The following is a 21,526-nucleotide window of genomic DNA, read 5'->3' as shown; positions in this document are numbered from 1 at the left end:
GGCCATTCTAGACTTGGTGCTCGGAAACGAGCCGGGGCAGGTATCAGATCTTGTGGTGGGAGAGCATTTTGGTGATAGTGACCATAACACACTCTCATTCTACATAGCTATGGAGAAGGAGAGGATTAGGCAGAATGGGAGGATATTTAATTGGGGAAGAGGAAACTATGATGCGATTAGACACGAGTTAGGAAGCATGGACTGGGAGCAGTTGTTCCATGGTAAGGGAACTATAGACATGTGGAGATGGTTTAAGGAACAGTTGTTGGGAGTGATGAGTAAATATGTCCCTCTGAGACAGGCAAGACGGGGTAAGATAAAGGAACCTTGGATGACGAGAGCGGTGGAGCTTCTAGTGAAAAGGAAGAAGGTAGCTTACATAAGGTGGAGGAAGCTAGGGTCAAGTTCAGCTAGAGAGGATTACATGCAGGCAAGGAAGGAGCTCAAAAATGGTCTGAGGAGAGCCAGGAGGGGGCACGAGAAAGGCTTGGCAGAAGGAATCCGGGAAAACACAAAGGCATTTTACACTTACGTGAGGAATAAGAGAATGGTCAAAGAAAGAGTAGGGCCGATCAGGGATAGCATAGGGAACTTGTGTGTGGAGCCTGAGGAGGTAGGGGAAGCCCTAAATGAGTTTTTTGCTTCTGTCTTTACGAAAGAAACGACCTGTGTAGTGAATGAAACCTTTGAAGAGCAGGTGTGCATGCTGGAATGGATAGAGATAGAGGAAGCTGATGTACTGAAAATTTTGTCAAACATTAAGATTGACAAGTCGCCAGGCCCGGATCAGATTTGTCCTCGGCTGCTTTGGGAAGCGAGAAATGCAATTGCTTCGCCACTTGCGAAGATCTTTGCATCCTCGCTCTCCACTGGAGTCGTACCTGAGGACTGGAGAGAGGCAAATGTAATTCCTCTCTTCAAGAAAGGAAATAGGGAAATCCCCGGCAATTATAGACCGGTAAGTCTCTCGTCTGTCGTCTGCAAGGTGTTAGAAAGGATTCTGAGGGATAAGATTTATGACCATCTGGAAGAGCATGGCTTGATCAAATACAGTCAACACGGCTTTGTGAGGGGTAGGTCATGCCTTACAAACCTTATCGAGTTTTTTGAGGATGTGACTAGTAAGGTTGATGAGGGTCAAGCTGTGGATGTGGTGTATATGGACTTCAGTAAGGCATTTGATAAGGTTCCCCATGGAAGGCTCATTCAGAAGGTCAGGAGGAATGGGATACAGGGGAACTTAGCTGCTTGGATACAGAATTGGCTGGCCAACAGAAGACAGCGAGTGGTAGTAGAAGGAAAATATTCTGCCTGGAAGTCAGTGGTGAGTGGGGTTCCACAGGGCTCTGTCCTTGGGCCTCTACTGTTTGTAATTTTTATTAATGACTTGGACGAGGGAATTGAAGGATGGGTCAGCAAGTTTGCAGACGACACAAAGGTCGGAGGTGTCGTTGACAGTGTAGAGGGCTGTTGTAGGCTGCAGCGGGACATTGACAGGATGCAGAGATGGGCTGAGAGGTGGCAGATGGAGTTCAACCTGGATAAATGCGAGGTGATGCATTTTGGAAGGTCGAATTTGAAAACTGAGTACAGGATTAAGGATAGGATTCTTGGCAGCGTGGAGGAACAGAGGGATCTTGGTGTGCAGATACATAGATCCCTTAAAATGGCCACCCAAGTGGACAGGGTTGTTAAGAAAGCATATGGTGTTTTGGCTTTCATTAACAGGGGGATTGAGTTTAAGAGTCGTGAGATCTTGTTGCAGCTCTATAAAACTTTGGTTAGACCGCACTTGGAATACTGCGTCCAGTTCTGGGCGCCCTATTATAGGAAAGATGTGGATGCTTTGGAGAGGGTTCAGAGGAGGTTTACCAGGATGCTGCCTGGACTGGAGGGCTTATCTTATGAAGAGAGGTTGACTGAGCTCGGTCTCTTTTCATTGGAGAAAAGGAGGAGGAGAGGTGACCTAATTGAGGTATACAAGATAATGAGAGGCATAGATAGAGTCGATAGCCAGAGACTATTTCCCAGGGCAGAAATGGCTAGCACGAGGGGTCATAGTTTTAAGCTGGTTGGTGGAAAGTATAGAGGGGATGTCAGAGGCAGGTTCTTTACGCAGAGAGTTGTGAGAGCATGGAATGCGTTGCCAGCAGCAGTTGTGGAAGCAAGGTCATTGGGGTCATTTAAGAGACTGCTGGACATGCATATGGTCACAGAAATTTGAGGGTGCATCCATGAGGATCAATGGTCGGCACAACATTGTGGGCTGAAGGGCCTGTTCTGTGCTGTACTGTTCTATGTTCTATGTTCTATGTTCTATGTTCTATGTTCTATGTTCTATGTTCTATGTTCTAAGCATATGGACGTACATGGAATAGTGTAGGTTAGATGGGCTTGAAATCGGTATGACAGGTCGGCACAACATCAAGGGCCGAAGGGCCTGTACTGCACTGTTATATTCTATGTTCTAAGTGATTCAATGATCAAGACCTAAGCTCTGCCACATCCTGTCATAAATGAAGGTGAACGATTACACAATGAACAGAATAAGGACATTCCAGTAATATCCCTCTTCTCACTGGGGAAACCTGCTAGATCAGTGCAAAAGACAATGGTGAATCATTTGCACAAGTGCTGGGTAGATGATCCAGCTAGATCTACTTCTGGGATCCTCAGCTCACAGATGACGGTCTTCAGCCAATTTAATCCACTCCATGTGATATCAAGAAACTATTCAGGGTGCTAGATACTGCGACGGCTATTTTGATAACATTTCAGCAGTATACTGAAAATTAGGATTCTAGACCTATCTGTTCCAGTACAGTTACAACTCTAGCATCCAAGTCGCAATGTGTAAGATTTACCAGGAATAGGAGAATGCCATCCTGGCTAATTTGATGCCCCATCAATCAATTCTTAATCATCACTGAAGTGATTGAAGAGATCGTCATCACTGATAGCAAGTGATACGTATTCAGCAATAACTTGCAAATTGTGTAACTTGAATTCCTCCAGAGCTGCTTAGTACCGGACCTCATTACAGCCTTGGTCCAAACTTGGACAAAAGAGCTTGACATCCAGGTCACACTTGATTGAGTGAGGCAAGAAGACCTTAACCTGGCAGTCTACTACTTGGAGCCATACTTAGGATAAAGGAAGATGTTTATGGTCATTGGAGATCAATTGTCTCAGTATCAGACAGCAGTGTAGTGGTCTCGACCCAACTATATTCACCTGCTTCATAAATGTGCATCTAAGTGCAGGAAGAAACCAAAACAACATTCAGGCTTGGACTGATAAGTGGAAAGTAATATCCATGCCATAAAAGTGCAAGGCAATAGCCATCTCAAACATGCAAAATTCTAACCACCTCTACTGGGTGTATAATGGCAAGACTGTTGCTAAATTCCTCCTCTGTCAACTTTTTGAGTGTTACTGAAACTGAACTGGGCCAGTCATATAAATACTGTAGCTGAAAGGTTGGGATTTCTGCATAACTCCCCAATTTCTGTCCGGCAGTTACAAGACACAAGTCAGGAATGTGATGAAATGCTCTCTAATTGTCCAGATGAGTGTAGCTACAACAGCACCATGGGGTTCAATATCATTCAGGACAAAGTTGGCTTGATTGACACCGAATGCAGCATCTTAAACATTCATACTTGCCGTAAATAGCACAGAGCAACAGCAGTGTGTACTGTACAGAAGATCATGGAGGCCAAGAACCAAGATTCATTAAATAATACTTTACAAATCCACAATCTTTACACCTGAAAAGACCACCACCTGCAAGCTGTCTTGGACTTGTGTAACTTGTGTTGCTGGGTAAACCCTGGGACTCCCTTACATTACACAGATTGTATCAATTCAAAATAGTGCTCATTACCACCACCTCAGTAACAATTAAGGATGGGAAAAAAATACTGCCCTAGGCACGATACCCATATCTCACGAACAAAAGGATATGTCAACAAATCAGCTTTCATTCGCACTATTGACTGGCTTATTGAGAACAAATGGTGCTGCAACTTCCATTGAACTTGAGAGCTAATTCAAATCACTGTGAATCTTAAAAAAATGATTATATCAATTCTAAGACTGTCCTAAAGTCACCAGTCCTATTTCTAGTGAACTTCTTTCAGGTACAATAATATAATGACTCTACTATTAGACCAATAATGAGTGCATTTGTGCTAATAATCCAGAGAGTTTGCTTTTAAATTCAAACATGGCAGTTTAAGAATTTGAATTTAATATATGAAAAGAATCTGAAGTTTCAGTTTTTTGAACAAGTAAACTTGATGCCATTCGATTCTCATTAAAAACTCAACTGCTTTTGCTGGTGTCCATTTCAAAAGGAAACCTGCCATACTGATCAAGTCTAACTTGTATCTGACTCCAGTTGATTCCTAAATGCTCTCTGAAGTGCTCTGGCTGTTTCATGCATCAAATTGGGGAGGGCAGCAATGCTGTCATTGTCAGTGATTCTCACTTTCCCAGAATGGGGGGGGCAACCTAAAAGACTTTTCACTCTTTTGCATTAAAAGTACACGTGACAATAAATTTCTATTTTATTCCAGTCTAAAGGCAAATTTGAAGGAACTCTGACTCAAGCTCCTCACAGTCCACACAATTGTTTGTTTTTTAAAATAATATATTTTTAAAATTGTTATTGAAATTATCTTGGATAAATTTTGCCAAGTAGCCTCTGCCTTAAGGAAAGTAGCATAAATTGGGTAAGTAATGAGTTTTGCGTATAAAGTAAAAAAACAGTGGCATGGCAGTGGTCCCAGCTACAAAGGTGTTAAGTGAAACTTTGCACTTGTCTAGGAGGCCACAAGCAACCCCGGTTTTACCCACAATATGCTCCATGTCAAAAAAATTAAAATTAAAATACAGAGACACAATAAATGTGTGAAAATATCTTCAGATTTTAATTTGTTAATGTTTTACAATCACCTGGCCTTGTGCAGTAGAAAGCATCAAAAATATTGTGACTTAGCTCTGAAAAAATATAGTAATCCTTTTCTGTTTGGTGCTCTGTCTTGGGTCAAGTACAACATAGTCTAACATGTTGTCAATTTCATCTAACATCTTTGTTTTCGTGCTCCTGTGCAAATCCTGGAGCATCTCTATGCTTGTTGCAGCTTCAGGTGAATGGGTGGAGGTACCTTGGACTGTTTTGGGTCTTTGGTTTCTATGAACTCTTTGATTGTAGAGCATCTGCCTCAGCTGCCAGTTCCATTGTGCAGCATCGGGGTAATGTTCAGTTTGGAATAAGTTTCTGTAATCTTTGCTGGAATTTCCACACTGACTTCCTGTCAGTGAGCAAAAGGAGCCTTGTCATCTGGTTAGTTGGCCCAATTCTGTTGCTGCTCTTTGTTTGCATCATGTGCAGTAGTAGCCTATTCAATCTGGTATTGGGTGAGCCGATGACAATTGTGAGATGGGAACAAACTTCTGTGCCTTCATCGTGAGTATGGCCTATGGAACAGTTGGGTTTTATTTATGCTTCTTATCAATGATATTGATAACTTGAGAGAGAAGCTGCTTTCCATAGTGGATTTTTGTGATCCATTAGCTGGAAGTTGGCCATGGAGCTGGGAGTCAAAAACATCAGCTTGATATTCCTGAGCCCAGCTATATCAGGGTGCAAAGGGCTGTTGTTGATAATCTTCCTTTTCTTCCATTGTTACCTTTTGTCCACTTGCCTGATCCATGCTGAAGAAATGCTGGAGATCATCCAAACCGTTTTGTTAGTCTCACATTTCTAATTTTCAAAGCAGTGGACTTCTTGGACTTTCCAAGCACAAGAAGTGGCAGCTTTACAGTGCCATTATTTTGATGCAGACTAATATTCCTTGATTCGCTTTCCACTATCACATGTTTCATCTTTAAACATCACAGTGATCAGGTCAATTTCATTCATGTTAAAACTATGTCACGTACACTGTAAGGGTGTGGATGAGGTCATTTTGCAGTGAATCATTGGTCATTGCTACTATAATAGCCACATGGTGGAAGGGACGAAGAAAAAGAGGAGAAGATAGATAATTGTAACAAATATATAACTGAATTGCTGTCAGAAAATATGAAGATGTCCTCGGGATCAAAGAGAAACATCAGCAAAGATAGGAGCCGCACAACCAAAGCATAACAAATGTGACAATAGTGACGGTGACATAGATGACGAAGACAAGGGAATTTGGAATGAAAAGCTGCCAAGTGTTGGGTTTGGGAAGAGGACTGGATAAAGCACGCCCTTCTGCCCTACAATGTGGATAACAATAGTAAACCACTGTACCACTTCTGGTGTCAGTTAAGCAGCAAGAGAATTTAAAAAAAAGGAGATGCAACAGAGGATATTATAATCATATCAACATAAGGTTCCCCATGGTAGGCTCATTCAGAAGGTCAGGAGGAATGGGATACAGGGGAACTTAGCTGCTTGGATACAGAATTGGCTGGCCAACAGAAGACAGCGAGTGGTAGTAGAAGGAAAATATTCTGCCTGGAAGTCAGTGGTGAGTGGAGTTCCACAGGGCTCTGTCCTTGGGCCTCTACTGTTTGTAATTTTTATTAATGACTTGGACGAGGGGATTGAAGGATGGGTCAGCAAGTTTGCAGACGACACAAAGGTCGGAGGTGTCGTTGACAGTGTAGAGGGCTGTTGTAGGCTGCAGCGGGACATTGACAGGATGCAGAGATGGGCTGAGAGGTGGCAGATGGAGTTCAACCTGGATAAATGCGAGGTGATGCATTTTGGAAGGTCGAATTTGAAAGCTGAGTACAGGATTAAGGATAGGATTCTTGGCAGCGTGGAGGAACAGAGGGATCTTGGTGTGCAGATACATAGATCCCTTAAAATGGCCACCCAAGTGGACAGGGTTGTTAAGAAAGCATATGATGTTTTGGCTTTCATTAACAGGGGGATTGAGTTTAAGAGTCGTGAGATCTTGTTGCAGCTCTATAAAACTTTGGTTAGACCGCACTTGGAATACTGCATCCAGTTCTGGTCGCCCTATTATAGGAAAGATGTGGATGCTTTGGAGAGGGTTCAGAGGAGGTTTACCAGGATGCTGCCTGGACTGGAGGGCTTATCTTATGAAGAGAGGTTGACTGAGCTCGGTCTCTTTTCATTGGAGAAAAGGAGGAGGAGAGGGGACCTAATTGAGGTATACAAGATAATGAGAGGCATAGATAGAGTTGATAGCCAGAGACTATTTCCCAGGGCAGAAATGGCTAGCACGAGGGGTCATAGTTTTAAGCTGTTTGGAGGAAAGTATAGAGGGGATGTCAGAGGCAGGTTCTTTACGCAGAGAGTTGTGGGAGCATGGAATGCGTTGCCAGCAGCAGTTGTGGAAGCAAGGTCATTGGGGTCATTTAAGAGACTGCTGGACATGTATATGGTCACAGAAATTTGAGGGTGCATACATGAGGATCAATGGTCGGCACAACATTGTGGGCTGAAGGGCCTGTTCTGTGCTGTACTGTTCTATGTTCTATGTTCTAAATCAGTGTCCAGATTTGAACGATCTTGAATGATCTACCCAGACTTGAACCAAACAATCCAAACAGAAAATTCTAGGAAAGAGGAGAGGAAATACAAAGCTCCACTGCATGCATCCTAAAGATGTAGAAATATTGGTAAAATTAAATATTTGGAGGTCTGGTGACGGTTACACAACGTGAGAATGAATGTGGGCTCAGATTGCAGATATGAAATGAAAATAGGCATGAGGACTTTGTTTAGGCGGGTGGTGGGGAAGCATAGCGACTTGTCTAGTACAAAAGAAGGACAAGAGTGACACTGAGTGCGTCAAATGGAATTTTGATGCATATTGCTAATTTGGAGGGATAAATAACCACCGGTGAGTTGATCAGATATTCCTGAAAACCTTTAAGAAAAGGGCTCAACCTGAGTCATCAGGAAATTCATCATAGAGATCTGTCTGTGTGAGGAAATTACCTAATGTCATGAGATTGACCTTGGAATCAGCAACTGTTTCTGCAGTGTTGCAGGCAGCACCACAGCTGTGCTAGTCTCAGAACTGCAGTGTTACAGATGCCGACAGAAAGGACACACTGTGCAGAAATGAAGGAGCGAAACACTGAAGAAAACTTGGCTCAACTGTAAGAAGCTGAGACATGTGAAGGCTGAATGCTGGCAAAAATGAGAGGATGTGAGGAGCTAGAGCCAAAACCAGGATTTCTTCATCCTCACAATGGATCTAAGTTTATGATCAAGGAGGAGGTCCAAGAGATGATGAAAATTTGTTGTAATTAATAAGTATTTGACCCTGTGTTGTGATGAAGAAGACCGGAATATTTGTTAATGCACTGTTGATGGGCTGGCAGTCCAATTTGTTTGTAGACAGAGGAATCTCAGTTTCTGTCGGATTTAGATCTACCCATGAGAAAGAAAGTGGCTGTGTGGATAGCACTGCTGCCTCACAGTGCTAGAGACTTGCGTTCGATTCCACCAGGGGTGTCTGTCTGTGTGCAGTTTACACATACTCCCTGTGTCTGCGTGGGTTTCCACTAGGTGTTCTGGTTTCCTCCTATAGTCCAAAGATGTGCAATTAGATGGATTGGACATGATAAATTGCCCATAGTGTCCAGGGATGTGCAGGTGAGGTGGATTAGCCATGGCAAATGCCGAGTTACAGGGATAGCATAGGGGATGGGTCTGGCTCTGGCTCTGGCTCTGGCTCTGGATCAGGGTAGGATGCTCTTTGGAGGGTTGGTGTGGACTTGATGAACTGAAGGCCACTTCCACTCTGCAAGGATTCTGTGATTCTGTATCACGGATCGGAAGCAACCAATTATATCAAGTCGTAGTGAGCCATATTAAGAGATAGCAGACATCACAATATCTTTGTAAGATGTTTGAAGGTAATTTGGGAATGGGTCACCTACACGAGTAATGTGCATACAAGTGAGCTCCCACCTGAAGGAGATTTTGCGAGAGCAACAAAAGGCCCAGTGTGAACAGCTGCAAATAAACTGGGATCTGACTTAACAGGGAAATGACCTGGCGGTGATCATGGAAAATCAAGTAGAATCATAGAAAAATAGAATCCGTACAGTGCGGAAAGAGGCCATTTGGCGCATAGAGTCAGAACTGAACCTGTGAATAGTATTTAAACCAAACCAAGTCCCAATCGGAGGAAACCAGAGCACCCAGTGGAAACCCATGCAGACACAGGGAGAATGTGCAAGCTATTGCAGACAGTCACCCAAATGAACCTGAGTCCCTGCCACTGTGAGGCAAGTGTTCTAGCCACTGTGCCGCTAAGAAATAAGACTGGTAACGGTATTAGCTATACTATTACTCATTGACTCCATCCCACCTAGAGAAGTCTATTGATGAGAAACTGTAGGGGTCGTTCAGGAAGGGTACAGTATTAAGCACCACAGATCACTCTTGGATGTGATGGTACAGGAAAAATGTTAGTGATCAAATTGGAAGGTTTTAACACCGGTATCTCATTCATGTAAATGATGTGAAATGCAGATTTTGTACCACAGCTGACAGTGCCACAGAGGCAATACTGACCCATGTGAAACCAACTCATGTTGCTTACATTAATACAGCCCAGTACTGCTTCACCCTGTCCCCCATATTTTTCTGGGCATATCTAATGCTAGTTAGAAGATCAAACCATGTACTTCAAGCCATAGTGGTCATCAGAAATGTGTCAGATTGGGCTGGTGGACATTTAGTGATAAGAAACAATCAATCTTAATGCTAAGCAAGACATACAAAAGGAGCTTGAGCTGTACATAAACCAGTTCACTTATCACATACTCTCACTACTTGACTATTAGGATGACATGAAAGCAGTTTTAGTTAAGTCCCTTAAGACATGTTACCTCAGCTGTCAGTAAATGAAGCACGCTAAGGATCATGATGTGGGAATACACATCACGTCATGGTAAGAGAAGGACATCATTCCAGATGTCCTCCTAACAGATATCCATGTGTAAATAAAGAGTGACTTGTTGACATGATACTGGCCTCTGTGGCATTATTTCAGTGGCAATTTGAGAAAAGCATGCTATGAAGAAATTCGTTTCCAACAGTTGTCTTTGAGTAGAGGTAAACTTTTCTGTCAACATGCTGTTATTTGGGAATCTTGACTCATCAATCTTGCCTGGGCCCAGTATGTGGAAAGAATGCATTATTTTTTTCGGGATAAATAACACTGGGGCAGATGAGTAACTCTCCTGACAGCTTGTCAACTCACAGCTTTTTTGATTAGAATGATAGAATCCGTACAGGGTGGAAACAGGCATTTCGGCCCAAGAAGTCCATACCACCCCTGCGAAGAGCATCTTTTCCAGATCCATCCCCCTACCCTTTCCCTGTAACCCTATGTGTCCCATGGCTAGACCACCTAACTCTCACACCCGAGACACTACGTGCAATTTAGCATGGCCATCCCACCTAACCCGCACATCTTTGTACTGTGGGAGGAAACCAGAGCACCCAGAGGAAATGCGTGCAGACAAATGGAGAACGTGCACATTCCACACACATTGGCCCGAGGGTGGAATCGAACCCAGATCCCTGCGAGGCAGCCGTACTAACCACTGAGCCACTATGCTCCCTTAACTTTCTCTGAGGTATCATCCTAAAACCTTTCAAGACTCGTCTAATTCTGAGAGACCGTCAGTTTTACTCGACAAGTCAAGAACCAGGGGAGTCCGCATCGGGACTTTTGACTGGGTTAATACAACTGGCAGAACCTTGTGATTTTGGTTGAACCCTTAATGCAATGCTCCGAGACCATTTGCTATGTGGGATTAATGATGCAACCGTGCAAAAGCACCTACTAGCTGAAGTTTAACCGGACTTCAAACAGGCACTACAACCGGCTTTTTCATGGAAAAATGCAGTAAGAGAAGCATGAGAGTTGCAGGGTATTCTGATGGTGGTGGACACCCCTGCCAGTCCAACTGAGCTTGGGGAACAACACTGAAGTGAAGACTATTGTGTATTCTCACTCAGGACATATCCTGAGCTGAGGGACTCGAGGCAAGCCCACAGCAAAACCTTAAAACGAAGCCAATTCTCAACCAAGCAATTAAAATTTTCTTTAGGATCCGGTCTGGCAAGCCATTGTAGTTGCTGCCAATATGCGGACCTGAGACAGCAAGAGTCCCAATAGACTAAATTGAATAAGAGAACTCAAAGGCTAGTATCCAGGAGAGTGCACACCCTGGAAAGTCCACCTACAACTAGTACGAAAAAGTTGAATTGCTTAACAGTAACCAGATCAGAACCAGTCAAAATAAATGCCTGGTTAATTGGTCACCTGGTGCTGACAGAGATTGATACTGGTTCAGCTGTCTCAATGATCACAGAGCCAGTCTTTAACAAAATTCACTTTGGACTCCAACCCTTAAGCTCGCGCACGACCCCACTAGACTGAGAACCTATACTGGGGAACATCTACAGATTAAGGGTATGACTTCAGTTATGTCTTATGAGAAGCAGCTGGTTCAGTTACCACTGACTGTAGTAAAAGGCTCAGGCCCAAGCTTGATGGAATGACATCAGTTGACAGCGATTCACCTAGATTAGCTCAACATTTTTTGATTAGAAAATGGATGCCAAGTGAAGTCCTAATTAAATACCTTAACATTTTTTAGGAAGGTCTAAGAACTAACAAAAGAGTCAAGGCCGTCTTGCATGTTGACCAGGAAGCAACTCCAGGATTCTGCAAGGGTTGTCCAGTGCCATTTGCCTTACAGGCAAAGATGTGAAAATGCTGGTGTTCGACTGGGGTGGAAAGAAGTCACACAATACCAGATTATAGTCCGACAGGCTTATTTGAAATAATGAGCTTTCGGAGTGCTGTTCCCTCATCAGGTGAAGTAATGGGCAAAAACAGAGGCAGAAATCATAAGACTGGAAAGCAAAGGAGTCATCAAACCAGTCCAGTTTGCAGAAAGGGCACACCGATTATACTAATTATGAAGCCCAACAGGTCAGTTCACCTTTGCAGGGATTTTAAATAAACAGTAAACTGCTTTCACATTGAGGATTTATATGCAAAGCTGGCAGTAGGGCTGTCCTTCACGAAGCTAGATATGAGTCATGTGTACCTGCAATTGCAGGTCGATGAGGGTTCCTAGAAATATGCTACAATTAATACATCCAAAGCTTTGTACCAATGTATGAAACTGCCATTTGGGGCATTGTCAGCCTGTACAATTTTTCAGCGGACAATGGAGAACATTTTACAAGGTCTTGTCGAGTCGCTGTTTATCTAGATGGGAACAGGGAAGACCAATAAGGAGCACTGAGGGAACTTAGTCCTTAGACATTTCTTCCAGGCAGGCCGATGCCTTTATAAGAGAAAAATATGTGAATGACGCACCCCAAGTGACCACCTTGGGCCACAGAGCTGATACAAGGTAAAGTAAGGGTGCTCAAAGGTGCCCCAGCTCCTACCTTAGCTTAAGCCTTTCCATGGGATGGTGAATTATTGTGGAAAGTTCATACATAACCCGGCCTCCATCCTGGCACCTTTGCATCAACTCTTTTAAAAAACAGTCTGCTTTGGACATGGTCCCATATCTGAGCCTTGTCTTTTAGGGAAGTGAAGAAACAGCTATCATCCTCATCCTATCATTGTGATCCCAAATGAGATCTGGTATTGACAGTCAATGCTTCCCCATATAGCATGAGGGTAGTATTAGCTCATTGATGGCCCAATGAAGAGAAACCTCCAGTATAGTATGCATCCAGGGCTTTGGCTAATGTAGCCTTTACATATGTCCAGATAGAGAAAGAAGGTTTGGTGATATTTTATCATATTTGGAGTCAGGATGTTCCACCAATACTATTATGGATGTAAATGTGTAATAATGGACCATAAACTCTGCTAGGTCTACTTAAAGTGGACAAGGCAGCGCTGCTACAGTTTAAGGCTGAATTCAGTGGTGGGCTCTAATATTAAGTGTGTATTATTACATGTTGAACACTGGAAGGCCAGACGCTTTGAGCCACCTCCTGCTTGCAGATACAACACTGGTGGTACCAACACTGAAAGAGTCCATAATGGTTTTAATTTTTCTGGACACAGTTCCATTTACAGCTGATGATATTAGATTTTGGGCGCAGAAAGGTCTGGTCCTGACAAAACTGAGACAGCTGGTGGTGCTGGGGGAAGCTAAAAGACATTCTGTCTAGATGACATCTTGGCTGGATCAGTGTTACGGGCTCGCACACATGTAAATAAAGGTTACTTGGTGTGATAGGTTAACGGCCTCTGCAGAGTAATTTCACACTTAAACCCCTAACTGAATTTCTATAAACAAATGTAGTTAGTAGAATGCTAGTGTTCATTTTGGACTACCTAAGGTAGGTCTCCCTGGATCTTCTTACGCAATGAAGGATTGAAACTGCACCTGAATCTCGATTTTTGGAAACACCAAAAACAGAATAACAATGAAATCTTTCTGTTAGACTTCCCACTCTGCTGGCTGGAATGGGTGACAACTTTGACTTTCTGGAATTTCAAGTTATCCTATTTTGAGACATCATGATTTCCCTGCCTGTTATTTTCAATCACTAGAATTGATATCAGCTGTTTTCTGTGACTTAGTTTGCAGTTGTATCAGATTAGAAAATTTTAGTTTCCATTTACTAAAGGTATAAATTCTCATTCTGTTTGCTTTAGTTAGAAATGGAATCTGTGGCATGTGCCAACAGGGTAATGAATAGTGAAATTATTTAACCACTCAAATTGAACAATTCTTTCTCAGATATGCAAAATATAATGTTTAACCACTCCAACCAGAGTGGAATTCACTTTTGGTTTTAGCAGCAGGAGCATAAGGAAACAATCCTTGCTTAATCAGATAGTAAACAAAACTAACTAAACTGAGATGAGGGATGGCTGGTTTAGTGCCATTATACCCACCCAATGGATATAGCCTGCCCCATCACAAGCCTATAATCAAACATTATATAACAATCCCCAGGACCCCCATGATCTTCCCTCCTGATCGTCAGTCTGCCTGGAACCCTAAGACTTTTCTGCAACCCCCATCTCTCCCTCTGTCCCCTTCACACCTGATACCGCCCACCCTGCCCCCACACCACTCCTCTATGATCTCCCTGTGAAATTTTTGACCTCATCCTCACTGAGCTTTCAATTTTCCCGATGACATCTATGACACCCACTTTAAATCTCCAAGATCAAACTCGTGCGGGCCCCCTGAGTTGATGTAGCCAAACTAAAGTGTGCCACTCCAACGTGGTTGACCACTACATCAGGGCTCCATCTCCCAATCCAAATCAAAATTTCTTCCAAACTTGCCACCGTTTGTTGGTCTGTATAACTGATTAATTTCTTAAGGAATTCAGATCCATATTTTCACAGTTCATTTTCAGCATCAAGCAGGTTTTTGGCAGCAACTGTCACTTACCCAACAGCTTAAAAATTCACTGCTGAATGCACCATCCTAACTTGTTATTACATCCTTCGTGGGTGATTTGTGGGCAAAGACTCTGAGCTCTCATCATTGCATGAATTTCAATGCTGAAACTATCAACAACGATTGTGAAGAAAGCAAATTCTAGACTTCCAGATTAAAACATGTATGTGTGGGTACTAGAATTACAGTCAAATTTGCTTCATGTTATGTGTTAAATGTGTTAGCCTCACTATTATTTTAATGCAGAATTTGAACAAAAATCTTTTTTAAGCAATTTAGACATTTTTGCATGAGGAGCTTAGTGACTGTCTTAGCATGGACAGTTAAGTGCAGCAATTTTAGTACTCAGTGAGTCTTCCTGCAGATATATATTAAAACCCTTTCCTCGTGCAGTTATAGGATTTGCCATCAAAGCGACATAGATAAATTTACCTGGATTTTAGGAGGAGCTATGTAGAGGGAATGTGCAGCTTATGAGTAAGAGATTTGTGCTATATTTCTATGTGATGAAATTGTTCTGGCTATTTTGCTATTCCAACTATTAATTATTTACACAGATCTGTTTCATTGTGCACACAAAGCAAGTAAAGCCTAAGTGCAACAAAAAACCAAGAAGTTACTAATCCATTTGGCTTGAAAGTATATGCACAACCAACAAATACATTATTGTTTGAAAAATTGAGTAAAATGGAATCCTTTGTATTAAAATACTTTGTTAAAAAATCTGTGAATCATTAAATCTTTCCTGATTGTATATAGTATTTTTAAACATTATCTTTTTCAACATTAATAAGTCACTGTTCAGATTTGTGTGCCAAAGTGAAATTCTAAATAATTAAGCACTTTATTAGTTTGTATTTGCTGAAGTCGTTGAAAACAAAACTATGTAAATAAATGAATTAATAGTGTACTCCTAGAATGTACAGTTTGAGCAAGTATTGTTTATTATGTGATATCACTGCTGCTGAATCAGTAAAGGTGAATAATAGTTACTGTTTTGTTTTTAAAATATTTTCTGTTGTCCAACCTTCCTGGTCTTTTAATTGTAAATTCCTCGTGTTATGCAAGTTTGATTCGGTTATGATGTCTAGGATCGTTGATGACACTACGTAGATATTTTTGTCTAAGTTGTACTCTTATTGCCATTACTCACATCTATTATATTCTGTTTATGAAAAAAATTCTGAGTGATACTAAAGACAAATTTATCCAACTGAAAATGAAATGGTTTCGCAAGCCAAGCAGCATCAGAGGAACATCAGAGGTCGAGACCCTTAACATAAGCTTTCCTGCTCCTCTGATGCTGTTTGGCCTTGTGTTCATCCAGCTCTACACCATGTTGTCTCAGATTCTATGGCATCGGCAGTTCCTACTATCACTGAAATGGTTTATTTTATTTTGAAATGTTCTGTTTTTGTTTTCTGTAGCAATGAATGATTTAAAGGCAAGATTTTTAAAAAATCAAAATGAAGATTTTATACTTGAAATATTCTCTCCCTGAATACTAACTGACCTGAGAGGTTCCATTATTTCCTGCTTGCGCTTTAAAAATAATTATGACAAATACATCTCACAAAAGAGATGAAAGCTACAGAATATGAAAATAACGGCACGGTGGCTCAACGGTCAGCACTGCAGCCTCACAGCACCATGGACCCGGGTTCGATTCCCGCCTCAGGTGACTGTGTGGAGTTTGCACATTCTCCCTGTGTCTGCGTGCGTTTCCTCCCGGGTGCTCCGGTTTCCTCCCACAGCCCAAAGATGTGCAGTCTAGGTGGATTGGCCATGCTAAATTTCCCGTAGTGTTCAGGGGTGTGTGGGTCTGGGTGGGATGCTTCAAGGGCCGGTGTGGACTTGTTGGGCCGATGGGCCTGTTTCCACACTGTCGGGAATCTAACATCTGCATGAGTGGTACAGTTAAATTTGGGAGTTGTTTTATATTGGAAAACTTGAGAGCACAGGGCAGTCCCCAAGTTTGGAAGTTTTAAAAAATATTTTTGTGTTTAACCTCGGTGAACAATTGTAAAATATTTGCATACTAAACTATGGAAGAAAATTCTTGATAGTTATCATGGTAACATTTACAAGCCATGAAGCCGGTGCATAAATTTGAAATAAGTGATTGTGAGGGCCTCAATATCAACAGTTTTAATGCTTGTTATTGTGCATTAGATGTTCACATCCAAAACACTTGTATGAGAGTTAACTTTGCTAGAAGCTTAAATTGTGCTGTAATGTTAAGATAACTTGCATTTTTTATAATGTTGTGTTTCTGGAAATATGACATAAAAATTTATTTCTGTGGCTATGATCATTTGTTTGTCTTAATTTTTGCATGAGTATCAAATTGTCTTTCAAATGTATTCTCTGTTTCATCAATTTTGAATACTACCTTCTCACCAGGCTAAGAAACAGCTAAAATTAGTTTGTGCCTATACTGCTGTGATTTGGACAATTGACATGAGTAATTTTAAAAAGGCATGTAATTTTATTTGCTATGTGCCTCCCTTCAGTGGCATTATTTTTGAATCGGTTCGGTTACTCTGGTTTCTTCCCACAGCGCAAAGATGTACAGGCTAGGTGGATTGGCCATGCTAAATTGCCTGTAGTGTTCAGGGATGTGTAGAATTGGTAGGTTATAGGGAAATGGGTCTGGGTGGGTGCTCCAAAGGTCAGTGTGGACTTGTTGGGCCAAAGGGCCTGTTTCCACACTGTGAGGACTCTATAATTCTAAGCCTTGTAATGTGAACATGTAATTTAGGCACAGGTTTGAGTGCAGTTCTGAGTGTTAAGTTGTTGTAGGTGGTATCTTTCAGGTGAGGGCGATGAGGGCAGACTTAAAAGATTCCTTCTGATAATTGAAGAACAGGGGATTTTTCGGTTTTTTGCTAGTAAACTAGACTTGTTCTGTTTCAGGTTTGAGAGCAAATACCCTGATGTATTAGCATATATTACAGCAGTACCTGCACATCATAAGTAATTCAATGATGAAGTTGTTGTGGGATGCCTCAAGGACATGAAAGGTGCAATATAAGTGCATGTTCTATTACCTTTCCTTTTGCTTTTTGCTACTTCTCTTTAGCGATTTTAAGATCATGTAATAGTGTAACTGAGAGACTGATGTGTGAAAGATTTATTCAAAAATTACACGTTCATCTTTTATTCGTGCCTCAGAAATGTCTGAAAGGGTTCGTACTTTGGGAAGTAGCAGTTGTAATTCTGGTAAAGAAAGATGCTGTCATATCTGCAGTAATACCCAAGAATAATGTAAGTGACCAGTTTTCTCACCATGCTTTAGTGTTGGTTTTTGGAAGAGGAATTTATCTGTGCTTTTAGCCCTTGGGATCTTGTATGGCCATCAGAAAAGGTGGGCATTTCAATGCCTCATCCAAGAGCCAGCTCAAGTTATGGAGTGATGTTTGAAAACGCAACCTTCCAGGTCAGAGACATGATTATGTATAACTCAGCCAAACTGAGACTTTAACAGACTATTGTTACTTGTTCATTTTGGAAAGTGGTTCATTTTATTAGTAAATTAATTTTAATTGAGTCATGTTGAAGCCTATTTATGTTAAAATTTGAGATTCCAGCAACTAAAGCATTATTTCACTGTGAAAATCAGTGATACATGTAAATTGCTTATTTGTATAAATATTTGCATGACAGCTTGCCTGATTTCTTGGTATTCACATTTCAGGATTTTCTACATAAATGTAGATTCACTGGTAGCTTTTTCACATATTTCAATATGTTCATGAATAGATGACCCATCACAAAACGATTACAAATACATCAAAACATTGAACATAAAATGCATTGTTTTCAATTTTGGACAATAATTTATTGATTTTGTTTTTAGTATTCTTGTAACATCTTAAAATTCCAGAGTGTCCAAACCAGCACTGGTTTCTGGGAGATACTGCAGTGCAGCATATTGAATCAGGAGTTGATATCTAGTTAATGACTGCTATCAATCAGAGGTAAATTACATATATTTATAAAGCTGAGTCCTCCACAAAAGGCTCAGGCAGTGAACATAATAAACCTCATTTCATCATTGACTTTCAAGCAGAGGCTAATATTTATGACTTAATTTTTGTGATGAAATAAAACCTAGCAATTTGAGGTGTGTTTTAGTAGAACACTATGAGATGTGCAATTATTCAGAAAGTATGAAGATCACGTTATGAAGAAGCAAATGAACAACATGAGCTTTCTGTCAAGAGTGTTCTTGAATGGGGCATCTTGTTGAGGGAGAACTAATTATACAAATAGTATATAAATGAACATTGCAGATTCCTTTTGTGATTTTAATTGTTGTTATTCTTGAAGAATGGCATCACATAATTCTGTCAAAAACTGTCAGAGTTGGATGAGAAATTAATAATTTATTGGATGAAAAATATTTAGTACAAAGTAACAGAGCGATTGATAGCTGGAGAGGTTAACACATTTTTACAGGCTTTCATTAGCTTTTCACTATCATATGTTGTTTGTGGCAGTGTGTGAAATAAGCTTTGTAAGAAACCCAGGTCTTGAGAACTAATTACTTCTGCCGATTGCCACACTGATGAATAGACCTTCATTGTATCTTTTCCCAGAAGACTGGGTGCAGTCTATGATTCACGCCTGGATCTCAGTAGATATTTGATAATAATTTTAATAGATGAATGTTGGAAGCCAGGATGATGAAGTGCCTGTTCGAGCACTGCAGCTATCGCAGCCAAACACATAACGGTCTGTCGTATGTGACTAAAATCAAGTAATAGACTGGTTTTCACATTTCTGGGAGAAGCAGTTTTAAATAATAAAGTAAATGGAGGTATTTAAGATTTCAATCAATTTTTGGTACCATATTTGTTTTTTTTAAACTTAAATATTGTCTATATTGCCTCAATAGGAAGAAGATAAAGGGCACACATTTTTGATTGTAAAAACTGGTACATTCGCTTATTACTGATGGTAATGTGTACGAGTTTTTATTATGGGATTAAGCACATATTAGTAAATTAGCTGCACCATGTGATTTAATGATATAATTACATTGATGAGGCTGTCAACATAAATTCACCTACTGCTGGGAAATGCAGACTACTGACACAGAATTATCTACTTCTTGCTGAATACCTGCACTTGTTTAGATTGTATCTGCTACTTGAATTGTTTTACACCAGAGGTGTCTCATGTAGTATATTAGAAATAATTCTTCTCCTTCTGTTGTGTATTTCTGTATCCTGCTACAGATAATGTCTGAAGCTTGGTGGTTGAAATACTGCTTTAGTACTACTATTTTTTCATCTGTATTGCAATGTTATCTGTTTTCTGTACGTAGAAATGGTGGTCTTGTGTACAAAAATTCCATTAGGTTGGAATGAAGGAAGAAACTATGTTGCAATGAGATGTTGAATAGAAAGACACATGTATAGAAAATGTTTTAAAATTCCCATGTTGCTTTTTGGAAGCTTTAAAAAAGACATAAATGGAATGGGGAGTTCTTCAGGTTATGTTGTGGAACATTCTTTCACTTTGACATGAACAGATAAAAAGATTTGTGTTACCTTTTTATTGTATTTTGTTGAATAAAATTAGGTGTGCTTGACATTTTGCCTCCTAAAATATAATGAGAAAAAAAAACAAATGCCGTATATTTAAAATATTACCTTGTCTTCATGTAAGAATGGATCTTAGAAATATCCATAAAAGAAAGGAAATGTGCCTCAGGGGCTAAATGTAATGAATATTTTAAGAGATTATTTTAATTAAATTTCTGCACGTCTAAATAGAGTAATATTTTATTATCTCTCATGTAAGCACGTTACAGTACTGTTCATTAAAGTTAACACTTTTTGGACTGAGAATATATGGTATGATTTACTGACCTTGTGTGAAAACACACAAATTGGGAAGAAAAATGATGAAAGGGTAGACTTTGATTAATATAGGTAATGCTATACCATATTTATAATGGCCTTTTCCCTATTCTGTTTTATAAATGCAGTCACAGCTAAAGATGTCCTGCTGAGGCTGAAATGAGGCTGAAATCAGAGCACATGCCACTAGAGTGTGGGGAAACTGATCACACTGTCAGCAATTCATTTCAAAATGATGTATTTAGTGCTCGTTTCACCTTCCAAGAAGAAAAGGGAAAAGGGTTTCTTAGTCTGGAAGGTGATGATGTTATTTTCAAGGACAAACCTAACTTGAAAATTGCAGACTGCTAAAATGATCAACCAAACAAGGAGATCTTTATTCGGCACTACGTACTACCATGCTGTTTGATAATTGCTAACATATGTGCTGCCTCTGTTTCATTGCAGTCGCCCTCGTGAGTTCTGGCGCCTTGACTACTGGGAAGATGACTTGCGGCGCCGCCGACGATTCGTTCGCAACTTATTTGGATCAACACATCCTGAAGCAGCACTTAAAGCAGCAATTGAACACGGTTAGTTTTATAGCAAATTAGCTTCTCCTTATTGGCCATAAATACATAATAAAATTAGCCCTATATTTGTAAGACCACTTAAGCTCTGCTACAACACATGCTGTACGTCAAATAAACTATTTTGAAATGTAAACAAGTGCTGAATAGTTCCACATCAACACCAGACAAAGGTGTTTGAATTTACTTTTGGTTTGCTGTATCATTTTTCTTTGTATTTAACAACAAAGCAGGTAAAACAGGTCTGATGAGAGTTGCGTTTTCTTAACCATCTTTTCACATGTTTAGAAACAGTTTGATCCCTTTCAATTTTGATTCACCCCTATTTACAGAAATCTCCAGATACAATTTAATACAACAAAGCCTGAAATCTGGGTTGTACACACCTAAACACATATTGCTTCCTTTCGGGGAAAAATAAATTAACATTTGAACAAGGAAATTGAAATAATAAACTATTACCTTTGTGACACAACAGAGAAATTAACTACTGTGAAACAGGGAGAGGCCAAAGATTAATTTGGTGGAGAAAAAAAAAATCCCTCCAGTAGAAAATGGAATCAAATAGGCTTTGTGAGAAAGCGTATATGTACGGAATGTCTTTCTAGTTTTTAAGCTGACTAATTCTATTCT

General features: G+C 40.5%; 1 protein-coding gene across 2 annotated transcripts in view; it reads left to right on the top strand.

The window, feature by feature from the left end:
* The window catches only part of lrba (LPS-responsive vesicle trafficking, beach and anchor containing), an 856,602-nt gene that overhangs the window by 406,309 nt on the left and 428,767 nt on the right, over positions 1-21,526 (top strand). For both annotated transcript variants that reach the window (XM_048526975.2, XM_048526966.2), the window contains exon 37: positions 20,772-20,896. In XM_048526975.2, coding sequence (XP_048382932.1) covers positions 20,772-20,896 — 125 coding nt within the window. The remainder of the gene's footprint in view (positions 1-20,771; positions 20,897-21,526) is intronic.

The sequence above is a fragment of the Stegostoma tigrinum genome, chromosome 1 (assembly GCF_030684315.1).
Source record: "Stegostoma tigrinum isolate sSteTig4 chromosome 1, sSteTig4.hap1, whole genome shotgun sequence".
Lineage (NCBI taxonomy): Eukaryota > Metazoa > Chordata > Chondrichthyes > Orectolobiformes > Stegostomatidae > Stegostoma > Stegostoma tigrinum.
The sequence above is the reverse complement of the archived record's forward strand: the minus strand, read 5'-3'. Positions and strand labels throughout refer to the sequence as shown.